Source organism: Cavia porcellus, unplaced genomic scaffold, assembly GCF_034190915.1.
Source record: "Cavia porcellus strain 051 isolate PalLab524CR breed Dunkin Hartley unplaced genomic scaffold, mCavPor4.1 scaffold_5, whole genome shotgun sequence".
In the NCBI taxonomy this organism is placed as follows: Eukaryota; Metazoa; Chordata; class Mammalia; order Rodentia; family Caviidae; genus Cavia; species Cavia porcellus.
The window spans coordinates 36762011-36789994 of record NW_026947488.1 but is presented as its reverse complement, the minus strand read 5'-3'; the positions used below and the strand labels follow the sequence as shown (position 1 = coordinate 36789994).

General features: G+C 46.2%; 1 protein-coding gene across 2 annotated transcripts; it reads left to right on the top strand.

The window, feature by feature from the left end:
• The first annotated feature begins 15 nt into the window (after nt 1-15).
• Nucleotides 16-26553, top strand: Dstn (destrin, actin depolymerizing factor). 2 transcript variants are annotated; one of them, XM_063248654.1, is made up of 4 exons: nt 16-188; nt 21668-21975; nt 24783-24859; nt 25659-26553. In XM_063248654.1, the coding sequence occupies exons 1-4, from the start codon at nt 186-188 to the stop codon at nt 25766-25768; spliced, it is 498 nt and encodes a 165-aa protein (XP_063104724.1). In that variant the 5' UTR covers nt 16-185; the 3' UTR covers nt 25769-26553. The 2 variants fall into 2 exon arrangements, with proteins under 2 accessions (XP_063104724.1, XP_013015424.1); XM_013159970.3 differs by lacking the exon at nt 16-188 and adding an exon at nt 8424-8537.
• Nucleotides 26554-27984: the final 1431 nt, after the last annotated feature.

Genomic DNA, 27984 nt, shown 5'->3' with positions numbered 1-27984 from the left:
GCGGTGCGTGACGTGCGCAGGCGCGTTTTGACCCGAGGCGCGCGACCGCCCCTTGGTAGGCTCGCGGCGCCGCGTCGGCTCTGCGCTCGCTCGCTCTCTGGGTCCTGCTTCCGTGAGGGGATTGCTCCGCACTCTCGGCGACTGCAGGCTCTCTCCCTTGCGTCCCTGCGACAGCCGCGGCGAAGATGGTGAGTAGAAAGGAGCCCCGGGCGCGAACCGAGGCGATTGGGAGCTGCGGGGCTCCTAGGCGCCGCGGGATCGATACTGTGGGGGTGGAAGCCGCGCAACCCGGTCACAGGGGGACCTGGGCCCTGCTGTGGTCTCGGCGGGGGAGGAGCCCTTGTGCTCCCGAGGAGCCCGCGTCTCCCGCTGATGCCAGACCGCCGTACCGGCCCCAAACCTCGCGCCAGGCCTCAGTGCGGCAGCTGCGGCCGAGCGTCCCACCCGCCCCGGGCGCCGGTCGGGGTCTGCAGAGCGGGCGAGGGGCGCTCAGAATCCGGTCGCGGCCCCCTTCGGCGCAGGTTTCTGTAAAGCCGGCGCTAGGTGACCCGTGCGCGTTTCCGTCTTGAGGTCTTTGTATCAATAAGGAAAATAAGGCCTTTATTGAACAAGCCCGGAAGGCGTACCCTGGCTGGGTTAGGAACCGGGTGGCCTTGCCACCGCTTTGTTTGTCGTATCTGGCAATCAGCTTCCAGCAGCACTCTCGGGCTTGTCAGCCTTGGCAGTGTGTCTTTTAACCCTTCCCTGCCCGATGCCTCCTTGTGGGCTTGGAAATTTTTATTTATCTGAGAACAGTTAAGACTGTGCCAGGATTTGGATGCGGGCATGATGTTGGGCTAATACAACAAATTCAAAAATGTTTCAGAAGTCCTTTGATTTTGCTTAATTACACATATTTTTTTTCCTCTGCACTGTTACTCTGCTGTAAGAGAATTCTCAGCCGGGCTACCAGGTAGAACATTTTGTCACTTTCTGAAGCTGCACACACTGTTACCATTTTTGGTCAATGATTTGCAGGCAAAGCCTTACCGGACTTTGCTAGAAGTACTGCCCTAGAAATACTGCCCTGTTAATTGCATCTGTTCGCCTGGAAGCAGTTGGTACCAGTTTATCTGTAGACAGTGTGTTCACAGAGTAACAGTGTAGGTTTTCTTACCATAGAGCAACTTTCATGAAGATGGAGCATTGTTCCTTCGTGGAAGATTAGCTGGTAGTTTTTGATATCTGGAATGTGTAATAGGGAGTTGATAGTCTTTGGTTCTTTGTAGTAAACTGCAAAGAGGATCAGCATCTTAATTCTTTTTAACCTCTTTAAGATTTTAAATGTGTATGCTGTTTTATACTAAGCGACTTTTTAAGGACTTTGAGGTCTCATAAACTTAGAACTGTCCAGTTGGTGGAAAGTGCTTTTTGAAGTGAGCTGGCACTTGCTCCAGGGTCTTGTTTTTTGGTTTGGTTTTGGTTTGATTTCTGATACAATATAGACTTTCGGTTGAAAATAGAACCAAACATTTAACTTTAGTTATAACACTTCTGAACTGCTGTACAGTCAAGTAAAATGAAGGAAGAATCGTTATTTTCTGGTGCTTGGAGAGAGAGGAAGAAATAAAAATTTAAAATGATAGATTCTAAATCCATTTCAAACTTCGTTGCTTTGTGGTAGTCCAGAAAGCCCTTACAAGCTACTTTTGTTTAGATGCTTGCAGAGAACAAAGTTCAGAACACAGACTGGTTATTTTTAAAAGTTACTTTTACATTTGATTTTACAAGCTGAGCTGTTCGTTCCAGTTATTAGAAAATATTGTGAAGAGGGAAGAGTTCCGTTATTATTCTAGGTTCTAGCACTTTCTGTATTTGGAACTGTTTAGATTTGTTTGGTTAGATGCTGGGGCCAAGTTGTTTGTTCTTCTATTTTAGGTTAAATTTTAACTATTAATTGGGTGTATTTTGGGTTCATTTGGTTGTTTTCTTTTGACACAGGGTCTCACTATGTAGTTCAGGCTGGCTTTGAACTCACTGTGTAGTCTGAGCTGGCCTCAATTTGCAGTAATCCTCTTGCCTCAGCCTCTGGGGTGCTGGGATACACCCCAGGTGGCTCCACACCTGGCCAAAGGCGAATTCTAAATTAGCAGAATTACTTCTTGGTATTCATCAGCTCTTTTAGAAGTATTTGGAATAAAACAGATTGAAACTAACTTTTAAAAACCCCATCCCAGGGGCTGGGGATTTAGCTCAGCGGCATAATCGCCTGCCTTGTAAAGCAGGCAGTTGTGAATTCGATCCCTGGTACCGATAAAAAGGAAAAAGACAAAAAAAAAAAAAAAAAAAAAAAAAAAACCCATCCCAGGCACATTACAGTGAGAGTTCATATTTTCAAATCCCTTATTCTTCAGTGTCTGCCTGCTGCCTCTAGACATTCCAGGTGAACCCCTGTGTGTGTGTGATAGGTGTGCCGTGTTCCTTTGTGTATGCAGAGTCAGAGCCGTGTGCCAGCCTACTGTGAAGTTCTTAAAGGTGTTTGTATGGTGGTTTTCTTGGCTGTGGGCTGTGACTCACAAGTAGACCTGCCTACCTTTTCTTGTAATCAAGGTGTGCATTTGCAGTATAATTGGCTTAGGCTGAACTACAAATGTGTTTTACCACACTTTTACTTATGGCAGCCCAGTGAAGTAGGCCAAGCACTTCTCCTGTGCCTGTGTAACATCTGAGAAAGCAGACTGAAAAGTGACCAATCACTTTTTCTGAGTCCACATCAAGTTTCAGAATAATTTTTAAAACTTTTTGAAATGTTTTAAGGACTAACAAGTACAAGTTCATGAATTCAATTCCTGATACTCAGAAAAAAAAAAAAAGAAACATTTTAAGGAGTAAAGTACACAGAATAAAAATCCCTTTGTATAAAAAAGGTTGTTTTTTTTTGCAATATTTCAGATTTCATGTTGCCTTTGCAGCAACATGAAATGGTTACGCTCTAACCATTCCCACCCCTCCTTAGAGACAGCCACTCTGGGGCCCAATATGTTAATGTACTGGCTTATGAAGGTGATGATTTTATTCAGGTCACTGCAGATTAGGAGACTATTCATTAGGAAGAAGCTTCTCAAACAGAAAGAAGACCTGGGCTGGGCAAAGCTAGGAGCCTCCAGAAGGATGGAAGTGGCTCCCATCCAAGTGAGCACTTTGCTCTTTGTAGTTGCTGTTAGTCAGGACGCCTGCCGACTGCTGGTCTGCTCGGCAAGACGGGCCCATGATTTCCACAGCCGGCTAAAATCGGTCCGATCCATGCTAACGCATCACCATGTACATGTGGTTTTTAAAATTTATATAAATTATTCTCATGTCACCTTTTGTAGATTTTTTTAAAAAGCCAAAAAAAATTTTTGGTCTTTTTTTAGGCTGACCTTGAGTTCACTAACTTTTTTTTCTTTTTCTTTTTTTCTTGTCTGTTTCTTTTTTATTAGTACTGGGGATCAAACTTAGGACTGCCTGCTTGCAAGGCAGGTGCTTATACCGCTGAGCTAAATCTCCAGCCCCTAGTTCACTAGCTTTTTTGTGGGGAGAGTTAGCTTTTGCTTTTAGCTATAGGTCTAGTTGTGTGGGGTTTTTGTTTTGTTTTGCTTTTTGTCTTTTGAAACTTTTTGCAACAGACATTTCCAGATCTTCCTGTACATTACTTCCTTTCTTGGTGTTTGTGTAGGAGTGAGCCCTGGGCTGTCCTATGGTACATTTCCTACTCTGCTGGTTTGTTTACTTTGTGTCCCATTGCTTATAGCCTACTTTTCCATTTCTTTTCACCTGGTATTAGACACTTAAAACCTGTGTCCATGTGACCAGCGTGAAATGATTTCTCCTTATTTTGATCTGCATTTATTTTTCTTTCAAGGATTATTGAATCCTTTTGTTCTTGGGGTACTGATGACTGAACCTGGGGCTTCATACATATTAGGCGAGTATAGAGCTACACTTCCAGTCCACGTGATGTTTTTGCACACGTTGCATCCTATGAGCCTTATGTCATATGATTTTGTGTCTATTAGAAAGAAACCTTTAGTGGGAATGCGATTGTTGGTACTAGCGCCTCATAAGGACAGAGTCCCTCCGTCCCAGAACACAAGTGTCTTTGCAGCCTCACTAGGAGAGTCACAGAAACTTGCCACTCTTAGTGCTGTGACCTGCCACTTCCTGGCTCCTGGTAGTGGACACATAGCGTGATCTAGGGTAGGGCTACTGCTTAGCCTGAGCTCTGTGATGAGCCCTTCAGTCGTAGGCTCCTGTTCCCTGGATAGTTTCTGAGTCCAAACCTTAAACACACACAACTCCTGTGGGAGCGCTTGCTTTCTGCTCAGGTCTGCCACAAACTAAAACTCCAAAAAAATAGAACCTACTGGAAAACATTCAGAACAAAACAAATAATTGTTTCATAAATACAATTGGTTTAAATAAAATAGTATTTAGTGTTTAACTTAGTATTAAAGGGGATCCAAACTTTTTTTATGCTAATGCAAGTGTATTTTCTTTCAATACTAAAAACTTTGGGATGAATGTACCATACTCAAACTTTGAAAAAGTGTTGAAGCTTTCAAAAACTGAACTTCACACAAATGCATTGTTTTCAGCTAGTGAGCAAAACCCCAGTCCCCTGGATAACCAGCATGCTGTCCTTATTGCACAGTCTGCCGTTTGTGTGTATAAACTAGAGTGAATGAAGAGAGAGTGTTTTCCCTTTGAGTATAGCATTCTTGTCCATATTGGCCATGAAAGTTGTATCCAAGGTTTGCATATAACACTGGAGAAATATCCCCAAGCACAGTTATTCTTGTCCTTGCTTCCTTCATGTTGATGTTAGAAACTAGAAGTTTTTGCCTGGAATTGTCCTTTTGAACTGTGCCCTGTTAATTTTTCTTGAAAATGTTTTAAGAAAGGTGTAGGTTAGGAAAATAAACAGGTTCATTCCACTTGGTAGTGCTTTGGACAAACTTCCTGCACCTGTCAGAACCCGCTGTTCCAGGGCCTCTGTTGAACTTGGTGGATGTTAGTCTGGAGTGGTTCTTAACCCTAGCGCCAGACTCCAGCAGCTTATGTGCTGTGCTGCCTGCTGTATCCCACTGTGTGCTTTATTTATTTATTTTTGGAATTAGAATTGGACTCAGGACCTCGAGCTTGCCATACTGGCATTGACCTGCATCTCTGACCCTCACAGTTTGCCTTGTTGCGTTTCCTTTTCTTTCTTTTTTCTTGATACTGGGAATCAAACCTAGAACCTTGCTCTTGCTAGGTGGGCACTATTCCACTATATCCCCAGCCTGCTTTGTTACATTAAAAATGACTCAATTTTTAAAAGAGTACCTGCCTGGCAAGCCTGGGGTTGTAAATTCAGTCCCTGGTATTAAAAATTAATTGATTTAAGTAAACAACAAAAAAATTTAAACAGTGAAATTAAAAATTAACATCTTGACCTTTTGTTGAAGATGCCAAAAGACTGGAACTAGTTCTGTTGCAGTGAGGCATAAATGAGCTTGACAGTGCTTCAGGGAGGTTGTCTGTCCTGTTGCATTTTTGGATCATGTCTAGGGAAGACTGTCCCTTTCGACATTTTTCCCATACCTTACAAGTTGTTACTTGTTTGTTTGCCTTCACAGAAAAGGACAGATGAGTTTTCTACCTGGTTTGGGTTTGAGACTTGCTGTGCAGTTCAGGCTATCCTTGTATGTTGTAGCCCAGGATGGCCTTGCGTTTGCGATGATCCTCCTGCCTCAGCCTCTTGTGTGCTGGATTTGCAGCAATTGTGCCACCACACCTGCATTCCTGCCTTTATTCAGATCTTGATTTATAAATGTAGTTAGTATTTATTTTAAAATGTTTTTACTTTTTTTGTTGTTCGTTGATATTCTCTGTTCTCTTGTAGTAGAGCATAAGATAAAGCCTGGGTAGATACAGGTCAGACTTGTCCTGCTTCTTGGTAGCAGTTGTTTAAACCAGTTGTTGAACCTCAAGAGTTTTGAAAGAATTCCCTAAGAGTTGAAGTGTTGTTATAAGAATGTTAGTAATCTTTAATTCCAGCAGCATTAAATAGAAATGAGGCAGGCATGGTGGTGCAAGTCTATAATTCCAGCACTTGGGAGACTGAGGCAAGACAACCCCTGTGAGTTCAAGGCCAGCCTGAGCTACTATGACCCAGTCTCAAAAGGCAAAAAAAAAAAAAAAAAATTCCTAGTAGTCCCATTACAAAATAAAAAAGTAAAGTTTATTTAAACCATATATCTATTACATTATATTAATATAAAACCAGATGAACAGCTTTATAGTCTTTTGTTCTCTGAAGTTGTTTGAAATCCCATGTATCTTTTATACGTATAGCACATTTCCATTCAGACATTTTAATTGGACATACTTGGTTTATATTTAGAAACCGTAACATTTGCAGTCAAAGGAGGAGTCACATATCCATGTTGCTTCAGATATACTTAAATTTTCTAGTTAACATCATTGGGAATTTTAAGTTAATTGAAATTAAAATTTAAAATACAAATTCTCAGCACATGAGCTACACTTAAAGGGTTCACTAAACTGTGTGCATCCATAGCCACCTTGTTGGCCCAACCCGTCTCTGGAATGGGAAGGTGGTGTGGAATCAGCACTGCGATGCTCCGAGTTTCAGCGCGTCTAGCAAGCAGTACCACAGGCTCTGCTGGGGGTTCTGTGGGGCTGGGTTTGAGCTGTTTGGGGTACCAGTGTGATGTGGCACACAGTAGGCCCACACAGCGCCAGTGAGCTGAAAGAGCAGCGACTGGGAGACTGTGACTGGTTGTTCTGGCCTGTGATGGAGGGCAGCCTCCCAGGGAGTTTGACAGCTTGTGTCCCACATGCCTTTAAACGTGCAGTGGGAGACTGAGCTGTAAGGCCCAGACTTCACTGTGTATACTGCGTTACATTTGGTTTGAGTCTTATGGTGAAGGTCCTTCAAGGTAGGTGAGGCGAGTACTGTTAGACTAAAATGAACCTGGAAGACATTTGATGCTCATTTAGGCATCCTGAGCTACAGAAAGGCAGCACTTGAAAGCCTACCCAAAAAGAGAGCAGGAAGTAATGCTGTCTTGGGTAACTTACAAGTGTGTACTGTGTGTTGGTATCATGTTACCTCCTCTCATGGAATCCTGCTGGCAGTCAGTGAAGCAGGCGTCACCCCCACTCCCGTGAACCTGTACTGACAGGTGACGGAGAGCGTGGCGCACAGCCTAGTGCCAGAACACTTTGAAACTTTGCACTTGTGCCAGGCTGCTTTATGCCCAGGGTCCGTGGCTCCTCAGTGTTAGCATGGAAATCCTGGCCACCATCACATTATGGGTGATACACTTCACACAGTGTTGGCACACAGTGACAGCTTGTCACTGTTGGCGAAAATAGTACTAAACCATGGCCACCTTCAATCTTTTTCACTATTTGGTACATGAACGGGAAAAGCCCAAATCAGTGGCTCTTGGAAAAGTGACTTCAGCCTGATGTCAGCATCTCTGTGACCTGAGGCCATCTCCTGGTCACTCCCCTCAGACTTGGTCACTTGTTCCCTGGGCTCTCCTTGCTGCAAGGGTGACATGGATCCCATAGTGTCCTGCCTGTGCCCAGCAGCTCTGCCTGAGGATGGCTTCAGAGTATTTTAGGGTTCTGCTTGATCTTTAGATTGTCTTTGTGCTAGTGTGTGCTTTGATAATTGTAGATCAAATCAAAAGAGTGCGAAGAGTGCATTAGAACATGTTTTAATTGTTTTATTATTTTTTAAAAAATTAATGCTGTTTTACTTGGAACAAACTTCGTGACTTTTCAGATGACGAGTTTTTTTTTTTTTTTTCTTTTTCGTTTTTATCAGTACCAGGGATCGAACTCACAACTGCCTGCTTGCAAGGCAGGTGCTTATGCCGCTGAGCTAAATCCCCAGCCCCGATGACTTGAGTTTTGATATGAAGTATTTTGGCTTCTACTTGTAGGTATATTTTCCTGAAGTAATTAATGGAGGTTCAGACAGTTCTGCAGCACCTTCAGTGTTCAGAACTTAAGTCATATGCCAAGAACTAACCTATATGTTGGGGAAACAAAGGAAGGGGGGTTTGTGCCCAAGAGCAGGAGGTGGTATGAGGGACGGAAGCGGGTCAAGAGGGAGTGAGGAGAAGGCCCCTGACTCATTGGCCCCTGAGGTGGACCTGCTGGCAAGCCATGGGAAGAGTGCTTCTGGGGGAGTTGTAGAGCCCTGAGGAGCAGTGTGCAGGGTACTCAGGGACCCAGCAGGTGCACGTAGCAGGAATTCATTGAACAAGGGGAAAACAGGAAGTGTGCTGTAGGCAGCCATGAGACTGAGAAGGGCAGTTAGGCCAAAGGCAAGAATTTTGTTGTTTGTTTGTTTACTAGGTTTTGTTTTTTTTAAATCACAGACTCTGTGTAGTTGAAGCTAACTTTGAACTCACTGTGCAGCCTAGGCTGGCCTTAACCACGTGGTGATCTTCCTGCCTCAGCCTCATGAGTGCTGGAGTAATTGGTGACGGAAGGTGAGGAATTTGAGTTTTGTCAGTAGCTGAGCTCGTGAGAGGCCATTAGAGTGAATGTATCTGACTGATGTGATTGTAGTTCTTGGGATGTGTGGCACGGGGGGGGGGGTCCTCAGGGTGGCTCCCAAAGCCTGCACCAGAGCTGCCCAGTGAATGATTGGAGCAGTAGAGGTTCTTTGAAAGTGTGTGTTATGTTCCTAGAGATTTCACAGTGTATCCTGGGTCTGTGTACACTTTGTCTGACTTATCTTAAATTTAAAACATATTCGCCCTGTAACCCTTAACTGTTCTTAAACAGTGTTTTCTTTGGGTGTATGGCTATTGCAGTCCTGGTAGGATAAGACCCCTATGTTGCCTGGTAGGATAAGACCCTTCCACCGTACACAGAAGGATTGCCAGATACTGCCGGTGCCTTGCATTAGATGGAATCGATTGTAGATGCCCTAATGAATAATCACATGCAATAAATAAAATAAAATTTTTATGAAATGGAGAAAAAAAATAAAAATTCTTAGACCTTTGAAAAATATTGATGCAAAATGTTATAGATCATTAAAATTACCTTAAGTTTGTGTCTGGTTGTAAGAGTGACTTAGATCCACTGCAGAGCATTAAGATGGGTGCTGCAGTGGTGCAGTTGGTTAGCATGAGCTGCTTGCAGAGCATGAAGGAAAGTTGAGTTGTAGTAGCCCCGCTGAAGTCTGAACACTTGCCACGTTTTGTTCTGCACCATCATATGTGTAATTTTTTGGTACCTTCCAGAAGTCACAAGGGTTCAGCCATCCACAAAGCAAAGTCCCTGTCATTGTAAAGTATGCACTGGAATGGGGGCAACAGTTGAGAAGCAAGTTACCAGAGGAACAAGGTGGTAATAAGATTGTACACTAGTGGCAGTGAAAGTGGAGGACAAGAGTGTGTGTGTGAACTGCTAATACAGGGTTCTTCACACACTGAGGCTGTCTGTAAGGATGTGAGTGACTGTATTTCCCATGCCTCAGCGTGACAAGAGGGGTTCATGTTTTCAGCAGATGGTGCTGGGACAGCTGGACGTCCAAGTGCAAAACAAGTACAGTGAAACATTGCTACATACTGCAGCACGGGTGAACTTTAGAAACGTGAGCAAAGCCAGTCACAAGGAGTGTGTATCACTTGATTCCATTTATAAGAAATGTCCAGAATGGGTGGATATGTAGAGACAGAAAAGAAACTGTTTTGTATTTTTGAGACAGCAGCTTGCTAGGCAGCTCAGTCCTTCTGTCTCAGTGTCTGGGATCTGGGGTTGCAGGTGTGGGTGCATGGGAGTGGGAAAGTGGAATGACTGCTAATGGGTATGATTGGGGGTGTTGTAAAATGAGGTTGTGGTGATGGTGACAGCTCCGAAATACTGTACTAAAGCCGACTGATAAATGGGTAAATTAGAGGGTACGGAAACTACATCTATAAAAATGATTTCAGTCATTTAATGGTATCATGCATGTACAGTGGTATTAATAATAATCATCCTTGTGGTAAATTCTTTTATAAGTTTTTTATAAGAAGGGTCCTGGCTATGTGTGGTGATACATTCCTGGAGTCCCAGCACTGGGAGGCTGAGGCAGGAGGATTAAGAGGCTGAGACCAGCCTGGGTTAAGTGGGAAGACCCTGTCTCAAAAAAAAAAAAAAAAAAAAAAAACCAGGAGGAAAAGAAGTGTTCTGCCTTTCTTCTTACAATTCTTTGTACGTGTTTTCATTATTTTTTTCAAAGTGGAGTCCACGCATCCTGGGTATGAAGTCACTGAGTCAGAAAGTGTTGTAGTGCACAGAAAAAGAAACAGTGAAGAAGGAACTCAGAGACCCAGAGGAGAAGGTTTTTCCCAAACTAGTCACCCAGCAAGGGGTTAATACCTAGACTAGGTCAGGAACTCAGATCAGCGGTAATAAACCAGGTAATCTGAAAAATGAGCAAGTGATCTGAAGAGGTGTTTCTCAGCTAGATAGAGGGCCAACAAGTAGGGCTCTGGGACTTTGAAGGGTCAGAAGATGTGAATGATTTCAAGGCTCCTGATGTAAACGGCCAAGTCCCTTTCTAAAAGTGATCAGTGAGTTGATAGGCAGTGGGTGTGAATCTGAAAAAAAGCATTGCTTTTTTTTTTTTTTTCAGAAAATGATTTTTTTTTTTAAAGCCGCTAATATGTATGTCGACATAGTAGATATTATGTTGTAGGTGCTTGGGGTTAAGTTAAAAAACTTTTCATATCGGTGCAGGAGATCATGATAGTGGGTAAAAGGAATTAAATTCAAAGTACACATTTGAGGAGGAATTGATAGGGCTCAGGAACAGGACTGGACCAGGAGATGGGCATCAGTTCCCCACACTGTCAGGTCTTTTTCCTGCCTTAGAATGCTTGATGTGCTGGCTCCTTTGAACTGCAAGACAAGTTGTTAAACCAAGGAGAAACCTTTGGCTTATTGTTTGTTTATTGTTTTTCTCAAAGAGGAGAATATTTTTTATATTGTGTTTGAAATAAAGATTAGAAAAAAAAGTTTAGATGTATAATTTTCCATTCTGGATAATTTACATAAAATATGTACCCTTTTTAGTGTAAGTCCTGTAAATTTTTGCGTAAGTATGCAGCTGTGCAGTTATTACTATAACTAAAATACCGGATAGTTTCTTCACTCCAGAAGACTCCCCCACTGATCTGTCCACCCACCCCAGGAACCTTTGGTCTGTTACTTCTCCAGGGCATTCTTCACAGCTGCAGGAATGTCTTACAGATGGATTGCACAGGCGTTGCCTCAGTAGTTTGTTCTTTTTTTTGCTAAGTTGTAGTGGATGAGTGCATGCCACTGATTTAATTTTTCAGTTTGTTTAAAAACTTACAGTATTTTCCTTTTCTATTAGTCGATACAGCAGTAGTACATATCAGTGGGGTACAGTGATAGTTCATGTGTGATTACCATGTGTTAGATCCAGTCAGTGCAGTTAGCATTTTGTCTCCTTGAACACAGTGTTTCTCTTGTAGGAGTGTGAATTCCTTCCTTCAGTGAGCTGTGTGATACGTTCTGATGGCTGTTGTCACCTTTGGTGCCATCGAACACTAGCACTCACACTTTGTGTAACTCTGCTTCGCTCCGTTATCCATCCTCCCTTTAGAGCCACCTCCCTCCTTTGCCTTTAGTGATCGTGTTCTCTGTCTGTAGGAAATCCACCCTTACAGCTTCCACGTCTAAGCAAAAGGCTGTGATACTTGCCATGACTATTGCTAATGACAGGTTTTGTTTTCTCGTGGGCTGTAGTCCACCGTGTGTGCATACCATGTCTTTAGCTGTCTATGATGAAGACGTCACTTGGTTTCGTAGCTCAGGTGTCATGAACAATGTGGCAGTAAACATTGGATGAATACAGGTAGTACTTGATAAACTGAGTTCATGTTTTCTGAGTATGTAGCCCACAGTGGGATGGCTAAATTGCAGTAATTTTAGTTTTCGTTTTTGCAAGAACTATCACTCATAACTAGATTGTATATGTGTTACCCTGTCTCTGCCTCCTTGGCAGCTTCTATTTTTTGTCATTTTCGTAATAGCCATTCTAACTAAGTGCTGTCATTGAGGCTTTGATTTGCATCTACCTGGTGATTAGTCATGTTGAGCATTTTTTCATATACTTGTTGGCCATGTGTGTATCTTTTTTGGGAAGTATCTCTTCAGATTTTTTGCCTCTTATTAAATTTTGGGTTTTTCTCTTACGTCTTTCTTTTTTTGCTCTTGAATTCCTTGATTTTTGTACACTAGCCCTTTATTGGATGAATAGTTTGCATGTATTTTCTTACTTTCTACAGGTTGTCCATTTATTCTTTTTTCTTTGCTGTGCAGAAGCTTCTTAATTTAACACATGTTTGTGTATTTTGGCTTTTGTCGCCTATGTTTTGGGGGTCATATTTTTTTTTAAAAAAATCGTTACATATTAAATATCTGAAATTGTTTTCTTCTAGTAATTTCATAGTTTTGGGTTTCCTATTTAGGTCTTTGATCCATCTTGAGTTGATTTCTGTGTTTGCTAAGAGGTAGGCGTCTACAGGTAGTACTGTTCTCTGTGGGAACCATTTAGTCTCCAATGCATGTTTTTGATTCCTTTGTCAAATTGGCGCGAGTGATTTACTTCCATGCTCTCTATTCAAAGTTCCACTGATCTGGCTGTGTTTTTTCTGTCAGGACCATACTGTTTAGTTTATACTTACAGCTGTGGTATTACATTTTGAGGTCAGGTATCATGGTGACTCCAGCTTTGTTCTTTTAACTTAGGATGCTTTAGCTATCTCTAGGGTCTTTTTGACTTCCATGTAAAGTTTTAAGATTGCTTTTTGTATTTGTGAAGACTGCCATCTATATTTTGATGGAAATTGAATTGAATCTGTAATTCCTTTGGGTAGTATGGATATTTTAACAATACTTTTCCAACCTATGAACCTAAGATGTGTTTGATTTTGTGTGTTTATGTCTTCTTCCTGTTTATCAATGGTTATAGTTTTCACTGTAGAAATATTTGCTTCCAGGCTAAATTTATTCCTGGGTTTTTATTTTAGCTATTATAAAATTGCTTTTTTCACCTGCAAATTCCTTATTAGAGTATAAAACTAGAGTTGGTTTTTGTATGTTGATTTTGTATCTTCCATTGTACTGAATTCATTTGTCAGTCCTAGCTATTGTTTGGTGTAGGGTCTTTAAGTTTTTCTCTAGGTAGTTGTATATACTTTGTTTCTTTCCCGTGCCTTTCTGGCTTAGCTGAGACTTTCAGTATACCCTTTCCCCATTCAGCATGATGTTGGCTGGATTTGTTGATACAGCTTTTATTGCATTGCAGTAAATTCCATCTCTACTTGATTATTGAGGGATTTTGTTATGAAGAGGTGTTTAATTTAATAAGTACTTTTTGTGCATTTATTAAATTTAGTAGTGAAGACAGGCAGCAGGTGAGCGTGTGTGTGACTCAGTGCTCAGAAGATCCTCACCATTGTCCCTTGAGGGCCTAGCTCAAACAGGATTACCCAGGGCTGCTAACCACTTGAAAATGCACCTGTCAAATTAAGGGACTGAATTTTAATTTTATTTTAAATAATTTAACTTAGAGTAAAACACCTGTTAATTGTAACACATTATGCTCAGGGTGAACAAGTGTGTAACTTTTTTTTTTTTTTTTTTTTTGTCTTTTTTCGTTTTTATCGGTACCAGGGATCGAACTCACGACTGCCTGCTTGGAAGGCAGGCACTTATGCCACTGAGCTAAATCCCCAACCCCAAGTGTGTAACATTTATTACTTACTTTTCTGCCTTGGGAAGCATGTTATTTAGCTTTATTGACACAGGCCCTGAGGAACTCAGTTTGCATTCTAATGACAGAATAATGTCCCCAAGGGTAAAGATTTCAAATCAAGTAAATTGGGTTTTCCAGCGTAATTATGCAGCCAGCTTTCTGGGGCAAGGGAGGAAATTCAGGGAAACTTTCCTTGTTAACAACACATGCTAAGTAGTAACTTGAAAAGTCAAACAAGTGAAATTAAGAATGCCTACAGTGTTTCAGGAAGACCTTAATTTGCATGGGGGGGAAGGCTTTGTAACACAAATGGCATATAGCTAGAGGCTTTTTCCCCCCTTGAGGAAAAACAACACTGGCTATTGGAGAAGTGCAGTGAAAACATAAATTTAAAAATACTATAACAATGAATGCAGCTTTATTTATGTAATATCATATGTGAGATTATTTCAGGTGAATTTTACAGTTACCTTGGAATGTAATTTTTAAAGGTGTTGAGAGAATCAGATACTAAATTTTTAAAAGACGGCTGCGTTCTTTTCATACACAGAATTGGTTGGGAACATTTAACCTTAGGAGACCTTTTTATCCAGAGTGAATGTGTACAGGGTTGCATCAGATGTGCTTTTAGCTCACTTCTCTTGCCTGAGCTTGCTTGGCTTGAAATGTGAGTTGTGATGATCTTAAAAGCCGATGAAGCAGCACATGAGGGCAGTAGCTATGGGCAGTGTGTGAAGACTGGTTGTCATTAATCAGGAAGTCTGGCTGGCGCGTCTCCACTCTCTTTAGTGACCAGCATGACCGAGTTTTACTGAAGTTTTACTAAAGTGGAATGCTGTGGATCAAGAAACCCACCAACTGTTGAAACGAAGTTAAATTCTGTATGACCCAGAGTGGTGAACCAGAAATCAAATTGGCAGTGGTGTGTGGTTCTTCCTTCCGAGAAGATGTACACAAAGAGGACAAGGACGCTGTGAGGTAGAGTGCTGCCATCCCCACCACCCACCTGGGCCCTGGGACTGGGCCTGTGAGAGTCAGCGGGCTTTGTCCTGCATCCATCCCTTTCAGAACATGTGTATCCTTGCTGCCAGCCTCTCAGCAAAGTCATGCTGTTCATGGGTGCTGCTCAGGGTTTTGTTCTTGGGTGGTGCTGAGGTGTGGGACAGAGCAGCTCCAATTCCTGCTCTGCAGTCCAGCCCAGGGCTTCAGGGCAGCTGCAGGAGGGGCGTTGCTCCTGTCCTGAGGTCCAGTCACCTGGAGGCTGCCCCAGTCCCCTCCTGCTGTAGTCATTCATGGCACCCAGGACACTAGTGTCAGATCTCCACCAGCTCCGGGTTTGAAGACCCTTGTTCTCTCCTTCATGAAGCCACAGCATGTGCAGCCCACACAGAAGTGCTCCTGCCCTCCATGACTGCTGAGGGGGTCCCCAAAGCATGCAGATTTTGGCTTTAGTTTGTGGGGAGGAGTTCACTGAGTCATCAAAACCAAATCCCTCCTAAACAGAAACAAAACAAAGCTAAAACCCACCATGCACCTCAGAAAACGTGCAGCAGCCCAAGTAGATCAGCTGCAGTAAAGCTTAGCTGCTGAAGCTAATGGGGCTCAGGATGTGTGCTGTCCCCATTAGATGCGCCTCACATAGCGTGTTGGCATGGTACCTGGCAGGAAGTGAGACAGCCCAATATAGGCGTTCTTCAGTGCCCCCCTCAGGAGAAGGGGAGGGGAGGAAGACGGAAGCTGCTTGGCCAGGTCCTGCATTCACATTGATTCCCAGCTTCCTGTAGCATGACCTCTGGAGCCTAGGCTTCCTGTACTCGGCTCTGAGTGTTGTATCTCCAGCCCCTTCTGGTCTCTCCCTGACATAGGCTCTTTACTCACACCCGATGACTCTTGGGAGATGATTTGCCTTCCTATTCCTCTCTGTCAGATGCCACCTCCCCTGGATGGCATGCCATTCCTGCCCTCCAGTCACCTTGACCAGTCTTACTTAGTTTTCCCACTAGGCATGGTGTAATCCCAGCACTAGGAGCTGAGCCAGGGAGGTCTCCTGGAATACATAGTGACTTTAAAGCAAGCCTGAACTACGCAATAAGACTTTGTTTCAGAAACAAGTAAATAAATAAATATTAGAAACAATTTTCCTAAGCTAACAGAATCTGAAATTAGTTGAAAGTAGGATACTATATTACAGATACCTAGTATGATTTCAAACCTGAAAAAACCTGGCAGAAAACAATCATTGGTTCTTCCTTCAGCTTACTAACTTCTCCACAGCATCAGGGAATTGAAAGTGGGGTTCACAATTCTATTTACTTACACCATGCCCTGTGTGAGGACCACTAGAAGAAAAACGAGCAACAGAACATCTGGGATTGGGGCTCGACAGTGGCCCCCTCTGGGCAGCAAGCGCAACAACACAGGGCAGGAGCAAGCAGCACTGTGGGCACTCCTGTGCACACTCGGGGCTGAAGCTCCACTGAGTCCCTACCAGAGTCAGCCAGGAGTGTAAGAAGGACATTTAAAACATGCAAGCAAGCAAAGAGAGCATAGATCTCTGAGGCCAGGAACAGAAGAAATACACAAGTTCAACAGGAAATGGTGAAGCCAGGATGAACAGTGCAGGGCCTCAGGTCCCTTTCCCTGGAGGGTGTAAGCTGCTGGCTTCCCAAGTTTGTACCTCGTTGCCCCTCGCTGTGCTGCTGCACTGCACTGGGAACCCCCTCCCTCCTGGGAGACAGCCATGCTGCATCCCTTCCTTGAGGTGCTTCTGGCTCTGCATGAATTGGCCATTCGCTAGGGCTCTGCTGAGCTCCTGTACGAATGTCAATCGCATACTCTGGTCTGTAGTTGTCTTCATCCGAATATGGTGTTAGGGTGATGCTGGCCTCACAGAGTGAGTTTAGAAAGGCTATCAGGGTATTATTTTAATAATTGGCTGCTTTGTGAAACAGAAAGCTGTGAAGGTTTTTCCTTTTTCGATGTTAACGAATCCTCCATAAGTCAATGCTTTGTATAAAGCTAAGAGACCCATATTATTACTTAGTACTTTTGTAAATCAATTGCAGAATAAGTGGCTATTTAACAAGTCTGTGGACTCCAGAACGTTTTTAAACATGTCACTGTGTTTCGTGGGACATTGATTTCTAAAAGACTACACTCTTGCCTATTTGTTATAGCAGACAGCAAATCACATTACCAGCTGACACTGTTACATTGTGCAATGACTGGTGGAAGCGTGGTGTAATTAGTTCGGCCAGGGTGCCAAGCATGGTGGCACACACCTGTGATCTCAGCACTTGTAAGGCCAAGGCAGGAGGATCGCCATGAGGTAAGAGGCCAGCGGGCTACATAGTGAGAACCTGTAGCTTTTATTTCCATTTTCTCTAACTAGATTAGATAAAATATAGTTGGCTTGAACTGTGGAGCCAAGACCTGGTGTTTTTTTAAATGCTTTTTGTACTAGGAACCAAACTCAGGACCTCACACTTGCCAGGCAGACTCTGCATTGCCGAATTACATCTCTCGTGTTCTCATTGAGGTTAGCCAGTATAAAAGTGGACCACTGTACTTAAAAGTTTGCTTTAGGCTAGACCGCCTTAGTCTTTGGGTTAACTTTCTAGGTTGCCAAAATTACTTACAGATATCCAGTCCATCTCCCAGAGGTCACTTCCATGGTGGAGTAGTGAGAACCCATCTGGTCTGGGTTCTTGGTGCGCACAGTTGGCGTGCTGCACCCCCAGTCCATCTCCAGCAGCATTAGTAGGTGTGCATCGTAGACACCAGGATATAGGCAGCATAGGACTCGCAGGAGCTGGTAGGTGGTGGCGGGAGGATGCACAGGGTTGGCAGAGCTCCCAGCCGCTATCACTAGCCTGTGCTCTGGTACTGCTGGTACTTGCTGGAACTCCCATCTTTCCCATGACAGCAATCTGGTTTTGATCTTCATTTTTCAAATCCTGCTGTGCAGCTGCTAGACCTCAGTGCTAGGTTTAGAGTGTCCTTTAACGGTCTTCACTGTTAAAACTGCATTTGAGTATTGATAATTTTTACCTGTGGCCAGAGAAATAGATACAGCAGTGAGTTGAAGCTGTATTTCATGAATTCAGTGCTCAGTTTCAGTGGTCATTTCCTGGATCCAACTGAAAACGTGGATCTCTGCTCTGCCCTAGATGCTGAGAGTCACATAGGCGACAGTGCAGATGTTTCTGGTGCGTGGTGACGGGGTGACCTGGCCTCTACATGCCCCAGATTCCAGTTGAAGGGTTCTGTGGAATTCAGAGAAGCACAGCAGACAGCCAGAGAGAGAGTACCTTTGGGATAGCTCCCGTGATTGCAAGGTGTGTGTTCCATGGAGCCGCTGCCTGACCCGCTGGAGGTTGGCAGGCAGAGTACCCTGTGCCTGCCTTCCTCTCCTGAGTCCTTGGTCCACTCCCTGGGCAGGCTCCTCTCCCCAACTTTGCTGCTGAATTAGCTCCAAGCTGCCGTCCTCTGTGCCTGTGCCTGGCTTCGTGTACTTTCCAGAAGCACGGCTCTGGATGTTTTGTTTTTAAAACTAGGTCATCTCCATGCTCGAGGCCCACCCCTGTGGAGGCCTTTTCTGTCTGACCACATTTCTTGGTCAGGCAAGCTTTTCATCATCCTTGCAGTCCCTGCATTCCGAGTACCCTAAGTCAGCTTCTGCTAGATGCCCCAGGTGTCCCCACTGTGAGGCTCAGCCTGGTGCGCCTCTGCATTTTGGCCCATTCACAAGTTACACTCAGCCTCCACTGCTTGTCCTCCTCGACCTTCCTGTGTGTCTCTGCCTTTTTAGTGCCTGGGTCTCCAGTTGTTGTCTGGACCCTGTTCCTCATCTGCTCAGGGGCGTGGCCCAGGTGCCAGGTCAGAGGTCTCCTGTCATTCATTCTTCCACATTCTGCAGGGCTCAGTGACTTCCCTCTTGTGATCCTTCCCCTTGCTACTAGGATACTGTTACTCCCCTTTCCCTTCCTAGCCTTCTCATGATTTCTTCTCAGTCTCCTCAGCATGTCTTTGGCTGACTGCAGTTGGTCCATGGAGATGGATGCCTTGCTGTAGGGTCCTGGGTGTGGCTCCTCCCCCACACTCCTCACCTCCAGAGATCACTTGGCCTCAGAGGACACTGGTCCAGCTCACCTCCAGCATCACTGTTGGGCCATCGTTGGCTGTATTAGTTTCACTCCAAGGGGCCTCTGGATTTGTGTTTTGTTTTCAGTCTCACTGCTGTGGTTAAGTGCTCCCACTTTTTCCTTCCCAGTCGTTGGGGTGTGGATTTCCTCAAGCACACATGTTTGGGTGGGGCCTCCCCAGCAGCAGTCCCAGAGGCTGGCAGTGGGCCTGTGTGAGGGCTGCATTTGCACGTGTGGGATTAGTGCACATGAGTGCAGGTGCGCATGCACTTACTTTCTGCTTTCTGCCACTACCACACGTTCAGTGTAATCTAAGTCAGAACTTGGGGTGTTGAGGTACTTACACAGTGACAGGTAATACTCAGATATTGGTTGATTAATTACAAGACTTTAGCTGCTGCTTTCTAAAAATTGGTTGTTGGGTCAAATGTGACAATATGTAAACATGATGGACTAGGGAGCTGGAGGAATTGGGGTCTGATTTCTTTTGTTACTGGAGTGTTTCACTCATTTTTATTACATTATAAAGATATATTATAAATTATAAAGAAAACTTACTCCCAAGGCAGTGAAAGGCTTAAGAAAAACACCATAATAGAAATATATTGCATATTTTTTGGTATTTTCTAGTCTTAATTTTCTGAATCTACCACTTCATTATGGTCATTTACCAACAGAAAAATGTGGATCCAATTAGATAGAAATAGATATGATTATATCTGGATTGAATTAGATGGGATTGAAATCTACTTAGAGCTCTTGTAATGAATGAGATGATTCATTGGCCTGCTGACCTGTTACATAAATGCTAAGGTCTCAGCATATCCTGTCCACTCCTCCAGCTTGAATTCTACCTGCTGTGTTTGGTTTTGTGTCTGTGGCACTGGCCTCTGACCAGGACCCCTACCCCATGTAAAATGGGCAGCTTCCTTTGGCTGTAAAAAACACGCAGGGGATTCCATGGTTTTTTAGTGTATTACAGAGCTGTGTGCTTATCATCCTGCACATGCCAGGACCTCTCAGTCACTCCAAAAAGACCCAAGTCCATCGTAGTTCCTCCCCACCTCCCTCCCATCGGTCCATGGGAAGCGCTGCTCTGTCCTGTGCCTGTGGGTTTGCCCTTGGGGACATTCTGTAGATGCAGACTTGGGCGTGCTTGACCTCTGTCTGGCTTCTCCCATTTAGTGCCGTGTGTTGTGGGGGGTCCATGGCCCAGTAATAGCCCGCTGTGGATGTACTGCAAGGTTGAGTTCTCTTCATGTGTGAACGGGGGCTGCTTCCATTCCAGATATATTATGGAGAATGCTGCTGTGGACACATGTCCACCTTTGGTTACGGACCCAGGGGTGGGGTTCTGAGGCTCTGTTGCCAGAGTGGCTGCCGCTTTCCAGCTCCGTGGCGTGAGGGCCATAGTCCCTGGCCCACTGGTGCCACTGTCCAGAGGCCTGGTGGCTGTCAGGTGGGCACTGGCTGTGGCTTAGATTTACATTTTCTGAGTAACGGTTGATATTGAGCACTTCTCCCATATCTTTGGAGAAATGTCTACACACAGCTGTGGATTTGTTTTTATTTAGATGATTTGCCTTTTATGTTGTTGAGTTGCACGGGTTCCATGTATATTCTGACTATAAATTCCTATGTGATTCCGACGTATATTCTATGAGTTGTCTTCATTTTACATATATATTTATTTATTAAATTATTTTGACATTAATCTTGGTGTCAGCATGTTTACATTGTTTAATTAAATTTTTTGTACATTTTTTTTTTTGATACAGGGGATCCAACTCACAACCTCACACTTGCCAGATAGGCACTTGTGCCACTGAGTTAATCTCCAGCCCTTCTTTTTGTAATTCTTAGAAAAACTAATATGTGAACCAAAGTAGTTCATAAAGTATAAGATAATATGAATGGCATAGTATGTAAAGAAGGTGGAAAGATTAAAAACTGGTTTTAAGATCTTTTGTCATCAAGATCTTAATTGTTCTTCATTCCAAAATAGCAAGTGTAATACGTTAAGAGGTTATTTTTCTGGTCAGTATAGGCCCAAATTAAGCTGTCCTTTTCCTTATCAGCAGTGAACATTTTCATATTTATTCTAAGATTAATTTAAAACTTGGAGGTCATTTGGGCAGGGGTGTGGTGCTGGGTTTCTCAGGTAGTACCCAGCTACTACTCCCTCAGCCCTCAGTGGAGTTTCCGCAGCAGGGACTGTTACATTGGTGAATATTTATTGTTGTTTTAAAATGCAAGTAGATCAGGAAGCTCTTTTCTTCTTAGAGGAGATGCTGTAGGAATGGGGTCATTTTTAACTTAGCAGCTCCAACCATCATGGAAGGAATTTCAGGCCTTTCTGTCCCTGGTGCACGAAGCAGGCAGACGGGCCCAGCCCTGAGAACCCTGTGTAAGATGTGAGGCGGGTGTCAGAGCACCCCATTCATGTGTCAGCCACAGAGCTGGTGGGGAATCTCCCGTCACCATAGGAAGGGGCAAAGGCCTGGATGGCATAAGTTTCAGAACAAGTTCTACATCTGAAATCACAGTGCTTGCACTTGAGTGTGTTTAGCTTTCTTATGGGATAGTTATACCTGGGGAGACTTATTTGCTGGCCGTTACTCAAAGTCAGTTGGCCTATGGATTTGGCATAAAACGCTTGCAAACCTCTCCCTCATTGTTTCCCTCATTGCAGGCCTCAGGAGTGCAAGTTGCTGATGAAGTATGTCGCATTTTTTATGACATGAAAGTTCGGAAATGCTCCACACCAGAGGAAATCAAGAAAAGAAAGAAGGCTGTCATTTTTTGTCTCAGTGCAGACAAAAAGTGCATCATTGTTGAAGAAGGCAAAGAGATCTTGGTTGGAGATGTGGGCGTGACCATCACTGATCCCTTCAAGCATTTTGTTGGGATGCTTCCCGAGAAGGATTGTCGCTATGCCTTGTACGATGCAAGCTTCGAGACCAAGGAATCCAGGAAAGAAGAGCTGATGTTTTTCTTATGGTAAGCATATGAGCAACAGTGAGTGTCTCAATTACTTCTTTGTTGCTGGGACAGAAGCACTCAGCACCCAGAGTTAAAGTAGGAGAGGTTTATTTAGCTCATTGTGTGGAGGTTTCAGTGCATAGCTGGCTTCAGGGCAGTGTGGCATGGCAGAGCAGGGGAGGGAGGAGGCAGCAGAGGAGCAATACAGCCTCTTTGTGCCCCTTCTGTTCCCTCTGGACCACATAACCTTGAGTGGATAGCTCTCGCACCCAGGGCAGGGCACCCTTAATCTCAGTATCACATACTCTAGATCCATCACCCTCCAGAAAGTCCCACCTGTGCCCACATGAGGCTTTGGGAGGGGACATCTGGATGCAAACCACAGTGCTGACCCTGACCCTCTGTTAATCTCATAGTCAGCAGCTGGAGAACTGGTTCCAAGAGCAGAGTGACTTTAAGTCAAGCTGTTTGCAGTCCCTGTCACTTAGTTCTTAATTATAAGGCTTCATGAGGTCTTAGCTGGGCCAGAATGCAATTTGAACTGCACTTGATCTGCTTCAGAGAACACAGCTTTCAGTAACTGATTTTGGTGGTGGACAGGCAAGGGACAGGTTGTATGCATCTTGTGGCTCATGGCGCCCAAGTGTTATTACCTCTTTCCTCCTTCACCTGCCAACCAAGACCCCGCAGCCCCACAGTCCCTCTACTCAGCGCCCTCTGTGGGCCTCAGGGCTGCACTCCTGACAGTGCTAGTGCCAGTCCTTACCCTGTCCTTGCTGGATACACACTGTGGGGAGACCTAAGACAGTTATGCTTCGGTTAGTGAAAAATAAACATTGTTTCTTTTGAGTCACCACATTGCAGGTTCTGGGTTGTGCGAAGGACAGAGTGCCTTCCCATCAGTGCTGAGAGCTCTGCGCCTCCCTTGCTCTCGAACCTGGCTTGCTAGGGCCGAGAGCACAGAGCACCTGAAGTGTGGTATGTGTATTGTGAGTGCTACCGAAACACACCCACGTCCTGCACTGTGGTGCAGTGTGGGTACCAGGAGAGGGTGGGAAGTCTGGGCTGCAGGGCCCACAGAGAGCAGAACACTTCAAAGGCTGACACATAGGCCTGGGGTCTGTTCCAGCAAAGACCTGTTTATAGTCATCATCTGGCCTTTTTGAGTTTGAGAGTATTGGAGGTTAAGCTTTAGAGAACAGTCATGTGGCCAGTCCAGTAACGTGGTTGATCATTTATTTTTGAAAACCCTCCTTTTACTACATTGTTTTGTGTGTCTCGATGTGGCCAGGGTGGGAATGTTCTCCAGCTTCCAAGGGGAAGGGGAGGGGCTACAAGCTTTCCTTGGTACTGTGACCCAGGCCAGGTGCTTTTAGCTAGGTGCCACTGGCAGTGTGGGGCAGTGGTGGCAACCCTATAACAGTGCCGCGAGCTCTGAAAGGCATGCCCTTGCTGGCCTGGGGCAAAAGGGGATGAGCCTGTGAGGTCAGGGGCATGGGGCTTACCAACCATCAGGCCAGGAGCTGTGGCTTCCGCTCTGTGTAGCACCCTCAGCCTGCCTAACCCCAGCATCGGCCTTCTGCCACAAGGTGTGCCCCAAAGTTGGAGCAGCTGTGCCAAAGGCTAGCCTTGGAGGCGGGACTTCCTCCCACTCTGCTGTCTTGATTGGGTAGGGAAGGTGCACCAGGGGTCCATGAGGCTCTCAGAGTCCCTGCTTCTGGGGTTTTGCAGATGAGGCCAGCTGGGTGTAGGCTTTGGAACGGAATGCCTTCGCTTGCAGAGTGTTTTTCTGGTTTTTATGTATTTTTAAACTATGAAACCTTATACATTTTTGATAACACTTTGAAAATAAAAGGAAATGTAGTATAAGTGCAGTAGTTTATTTTGCACTGCTATATATTTTAGGAAAATCTGCAGTTGTGTTGCAGATGCTTTCCCAGTGTCTTACTCTCCCCTTGTTGCTGAAATGAAACACTGGATACCCCAAGTTAAAGGAGGAAATAGTTTGTGGAGGTTTCAGTCCATAAGTGGCCAGTTCCAGGGCAGACTGGCTGGCAGGGGGATGTCTGCTCCCTGCTCATGTTAGCAGGAGGCAGCAAAAGCTGCCAGAGACGAGACTGAGCCTCTTTCCACCCCTTCTATCGATGTAGGCCACCTGCCTTTGTGTAGTGCTCACACCTTTCATCCCAGCACTGGACTGCGAGTCAGTCACGCACTCTAGGTTCAGCCACTTCCGCCCCCCATGACTGCACAAGGCTTTGGGGGACATCCAAACACAAACCACAACCCCCCGGCAGTGCAGTCCAGGGCCAGAGCGCAGTGTATCACGTGTGCACAGTGTGTGTGTGAGGGGGTGGCAGCGAGCTTGGCTGTGTGTGACTGAAGTGCTTTTCCCCTGCAGGAGCAGTCAGTACGGGACACAGGCCTACTGTCTCCCAGCCCCAGGGCAGCACCTGTACTTATAAGGCAGCAGTGTGCACAGTAATGGAATTAGCAAGTGCTCAGGAGTTGTCATTGAACTTCACTTCTCTTTTGGCAGTGCTGGGGATCAAACCCAAGGCCCTTCACAGTGAGCTCCATCCCCAGTCCCTTTTTTATTTTGAGACAGGGTCTTAGTTTTCAGGCCAGACTTGAACTCAGAGTTCTCTCCTACCTCAGCCTCAGTCCCATACTGCCAGGCTTAAAGGGGCCTGTGCCATGTACCAGCCACATTCCTCTGTTGCTGAGTCAGTGCTGCTGTCCCCTCTCTCCTGGTGCTGGTGGTGCCCCTTTCTCCTCGACCCTCTACCAGCCGCTCCACTCACTCTCGGCATCCTCCTGGACAGGGCTCCAGAACTGGCCCCCCTGAAGAGCAAGATGATCTACGCTAGCTCCAAGGATGCCATCAAAAAGAAATTCCAAGGTACACGCAGGGCTTGGGCCTGAAGGGTGTAGGGGCTCCTGGGGGCACCTCACTGTCACGGAGAGAGGTGCTGTGTTCGCCTGCTCCGACTCTTGGGCCGCCCCTGGTGTGTTCCCGATGTTTCAGATCACCCATGTCAGCACGTGGACAGTGACACCAAGAGTCACAGTGGCTTCCTGGAGTCCTCGCTGCAGTGCCCTCACGAGGGCACTGTGGAGTAGTGTTGATACTGCCGAGTTGCCTGGTCTGGTGAAAGCAGCTTGGTTCCCGTTGGTCCAGAGCCTGGAGCCAGCCCACCACACTCCCCATGGGCCGGACAGGGAGCCACTAGTGAGGGACCACACCTCACGCTGGTGGCGCTCAAACCCGTTTCCAGTCCCACCTGACTTGCTGGCACTGAGGTGCAGGTGCCTTGCGGAGGGCATGGGCTCTGTTGAGTGCTGCAGCCCAGCATGGCAGGGGACCCTGCCCTCCTCTGGGTGCACACGCATGGGGGTGTATGTGTGCACATGTATGCACGCGTGTGAGGCGCAGGTGGACCCGTGTGAAGCAGGTGCTGCTCCTGCTGCAGACAGCGCCACAGTCTGTGTTCCTGAGGCACCCAGGTTGATGCATGGAGTTGCCGACTAACACTTGTTACTCCTGCACAGTGGCTCAGGGTGGTAAATAACCTGGCTTACTTGCAGTCTCTGTCAGTAACGTGATTTCTCTGTGCTGTGAGCTTTAAACCAGACGGAGGTGGTGGAGACGCTGGCCTAGGGCTGCCCTTGTCCTAAATGCAGCTGTTGTCTACCCCCAGGCATAAAGCATGAATGTCAAGCGAATGGGCCGGAAGACCTCAACCGGGCCTGCATCGCCGAAAAGCTGGGCGGCTCTTTGATCGTTGCCTTTGAGGGCTGCCCTGTGTAGCGTCGCTGACCCAGTGCCACAGCCCAAGCTTCCGTGTCTAATGTTGCCCTCTTGCTCGATAAGGAAAGCAGATGCATTTACTCCAGGGTCTCACCAAGGGGAGCTGTCTCGTCATCCTTAGAGTAAATATTCTACAAAGCTGTGCATCGCGGCCCCAAATAAACCCTAGCATCCCCAGTCTGATTGGTGTGAAATGAAATTCTTACTGGCCAGGTGCCTGTTCTGATGAGTTCACTTAGGAAAGATGTGTAACAGCAATTCATGGAGCGGTGCAGAGCCCATAAGGAGAGTCATCTTTTCTTAACCTTCATAGTCACTGTTTCTTTTGCTTAGAAAATGGATCATAATCTGGTTATAATTTAGGCCCAGAATTCTTCCCAGACCCCCAAGAATGGAGCGTCCCCTAATGTGTGCACACTAACCGCCAGCAGCCCAAGCCCCTGCCGTGTCCTGGAGCTGCCTCCAGGTAGAAGTCGCAGCCGCTGTGACCATGGCCTTGCAAGGGCATCTCCAGGGCACGGCCACCCCGCCCGGCTGCAGGGAGATGGGGTATGGTCAGCTTCCTAGCAGGTGCCCCTCGTCTGGGTAGGCCTTGCTTGCGAGTCTGGGGGCTGCGCTCCACAGAGCACTTGTCACTTGTGTGAGGTGGGGAGCTGGTGTCTAGCGACACCTGGATGTGACCATCCACACCACAGGCTTGACATTTGAACAAGTGAGAAATGCACAGTTGACCTTAAAAGTAGCAGTTACTGGCTTTATGTAATAAAGGAAGCATTTTTACCTTCTCTCTGTGGTGTCATTATTCACGTGCGGGTAGGGGACAGAGGGTCTTGGCTTCCACAAGGGGCCCTGGGGTTTCTCGGGCTTGGTTTCCCTTTCCTGGTTGGCAGGAAAGTTGGGAACCTGCTGCTCCTAATGTCCACTCAAGGCGAGGCTTGGGGGCCAGACAGGCTCCTGTTTTCCTCAGAGCTGCAGGACCAGCAGGGGAAGTGTGGCCAGTGTGGGTATGACTTCTGGATGAGACCCACCAGCCCAAGTAGCACCAAGGAGATGAGACACTGCCCCCGGCCCAAGCCTTCTGCTCCCTTTGCCTACAAGCTCAGCAGTGGCCTTCTCTCCTGGGGTGGGAGGTCACTCTGGGGCCATGACCTGGGAGACCATAAGCCTCATGGAGGCTACCATCACCTTAGGGAAGGTTTCTGGGTGTCCTGGCACCTGTAGCTGTGTGACCAAAAGCCAGGGCTTTTGAGCTGCCCTGCTGAGTTCTGAGGGGGTGCTCTGGTACCCTAGCTGCTGAGCCCAGCCTCTGCTGGCAGGTGTGGGGGGTGCTGAGCAGCTGGGGGTACCGCTGCAGGCCAGGGAGGACTTGTCCTGGGGACCCCATATCAAACCCCCCCCACCACCACCACCTATTGGGCCATTGCTTCTACCAAAGCCAGAAGCTTGATGACCACAACTTCTGTGCCTCTGGGCAGGGTCTCGCAGCTCAGCTGTACCTTGTGCTGTAGTACAGACCCTGGCCCAGGGTGATGATTCACAAGGCCCTGGTGTCGCTACTCCCCAGGATGTAGCCACTGTTGCAGGTATCCTCTGCCCCATCTTTCCTGGACCCATCCTCAGGTCCTGCACCCACAGGAAACCAGACCCACTGCCATGCCTCTTTGTGGAGCCCTGTGCCCCAGGGCCAGGCCCAGCTGGCACCAAAGGCCTCAGCCTTCTTTTAAAGACTACCACAGAAATGTCTCCTGCCCTGTGGTCCCGAGTTAATGGAACAGGTGACTCTCACCACACTTGGTGGGCATCCCATTCCTTTCCAGTCACCCCTGAGATGCCACATCTTCCTGTGAGCCCATCTTGTCCAGGACAGCTCACAGGCCCAGCCACACACAGGCTGCAGTGGTAGCAGGGGACCCATGTGCCATGGGGCTTCCAAGAGTCCGAGTGAGCTGTTCCTCAGGTGCCTGCCTTCACCACCCTGCCCCTTATGCTGCTACCTTCCAGGAACTGTCCTGACCCCATGTGGCCCAGGGCTCTGCCCACACCTTGAGGCTGGGTGGGGATGAGCCAGCACCTGCTCAAGCAGCCCCTGGGCCATGCCTCAGAGCTGTGCCAATCCCTTCCAAGTTGTCACCTCTGGACCAGGCTGTCCTGGGTCTCTGTGTTGTTGAAGTCACAGAATCAGAGCTGGTTTCTACCAGTGAGGTGGCTAGCAGAGG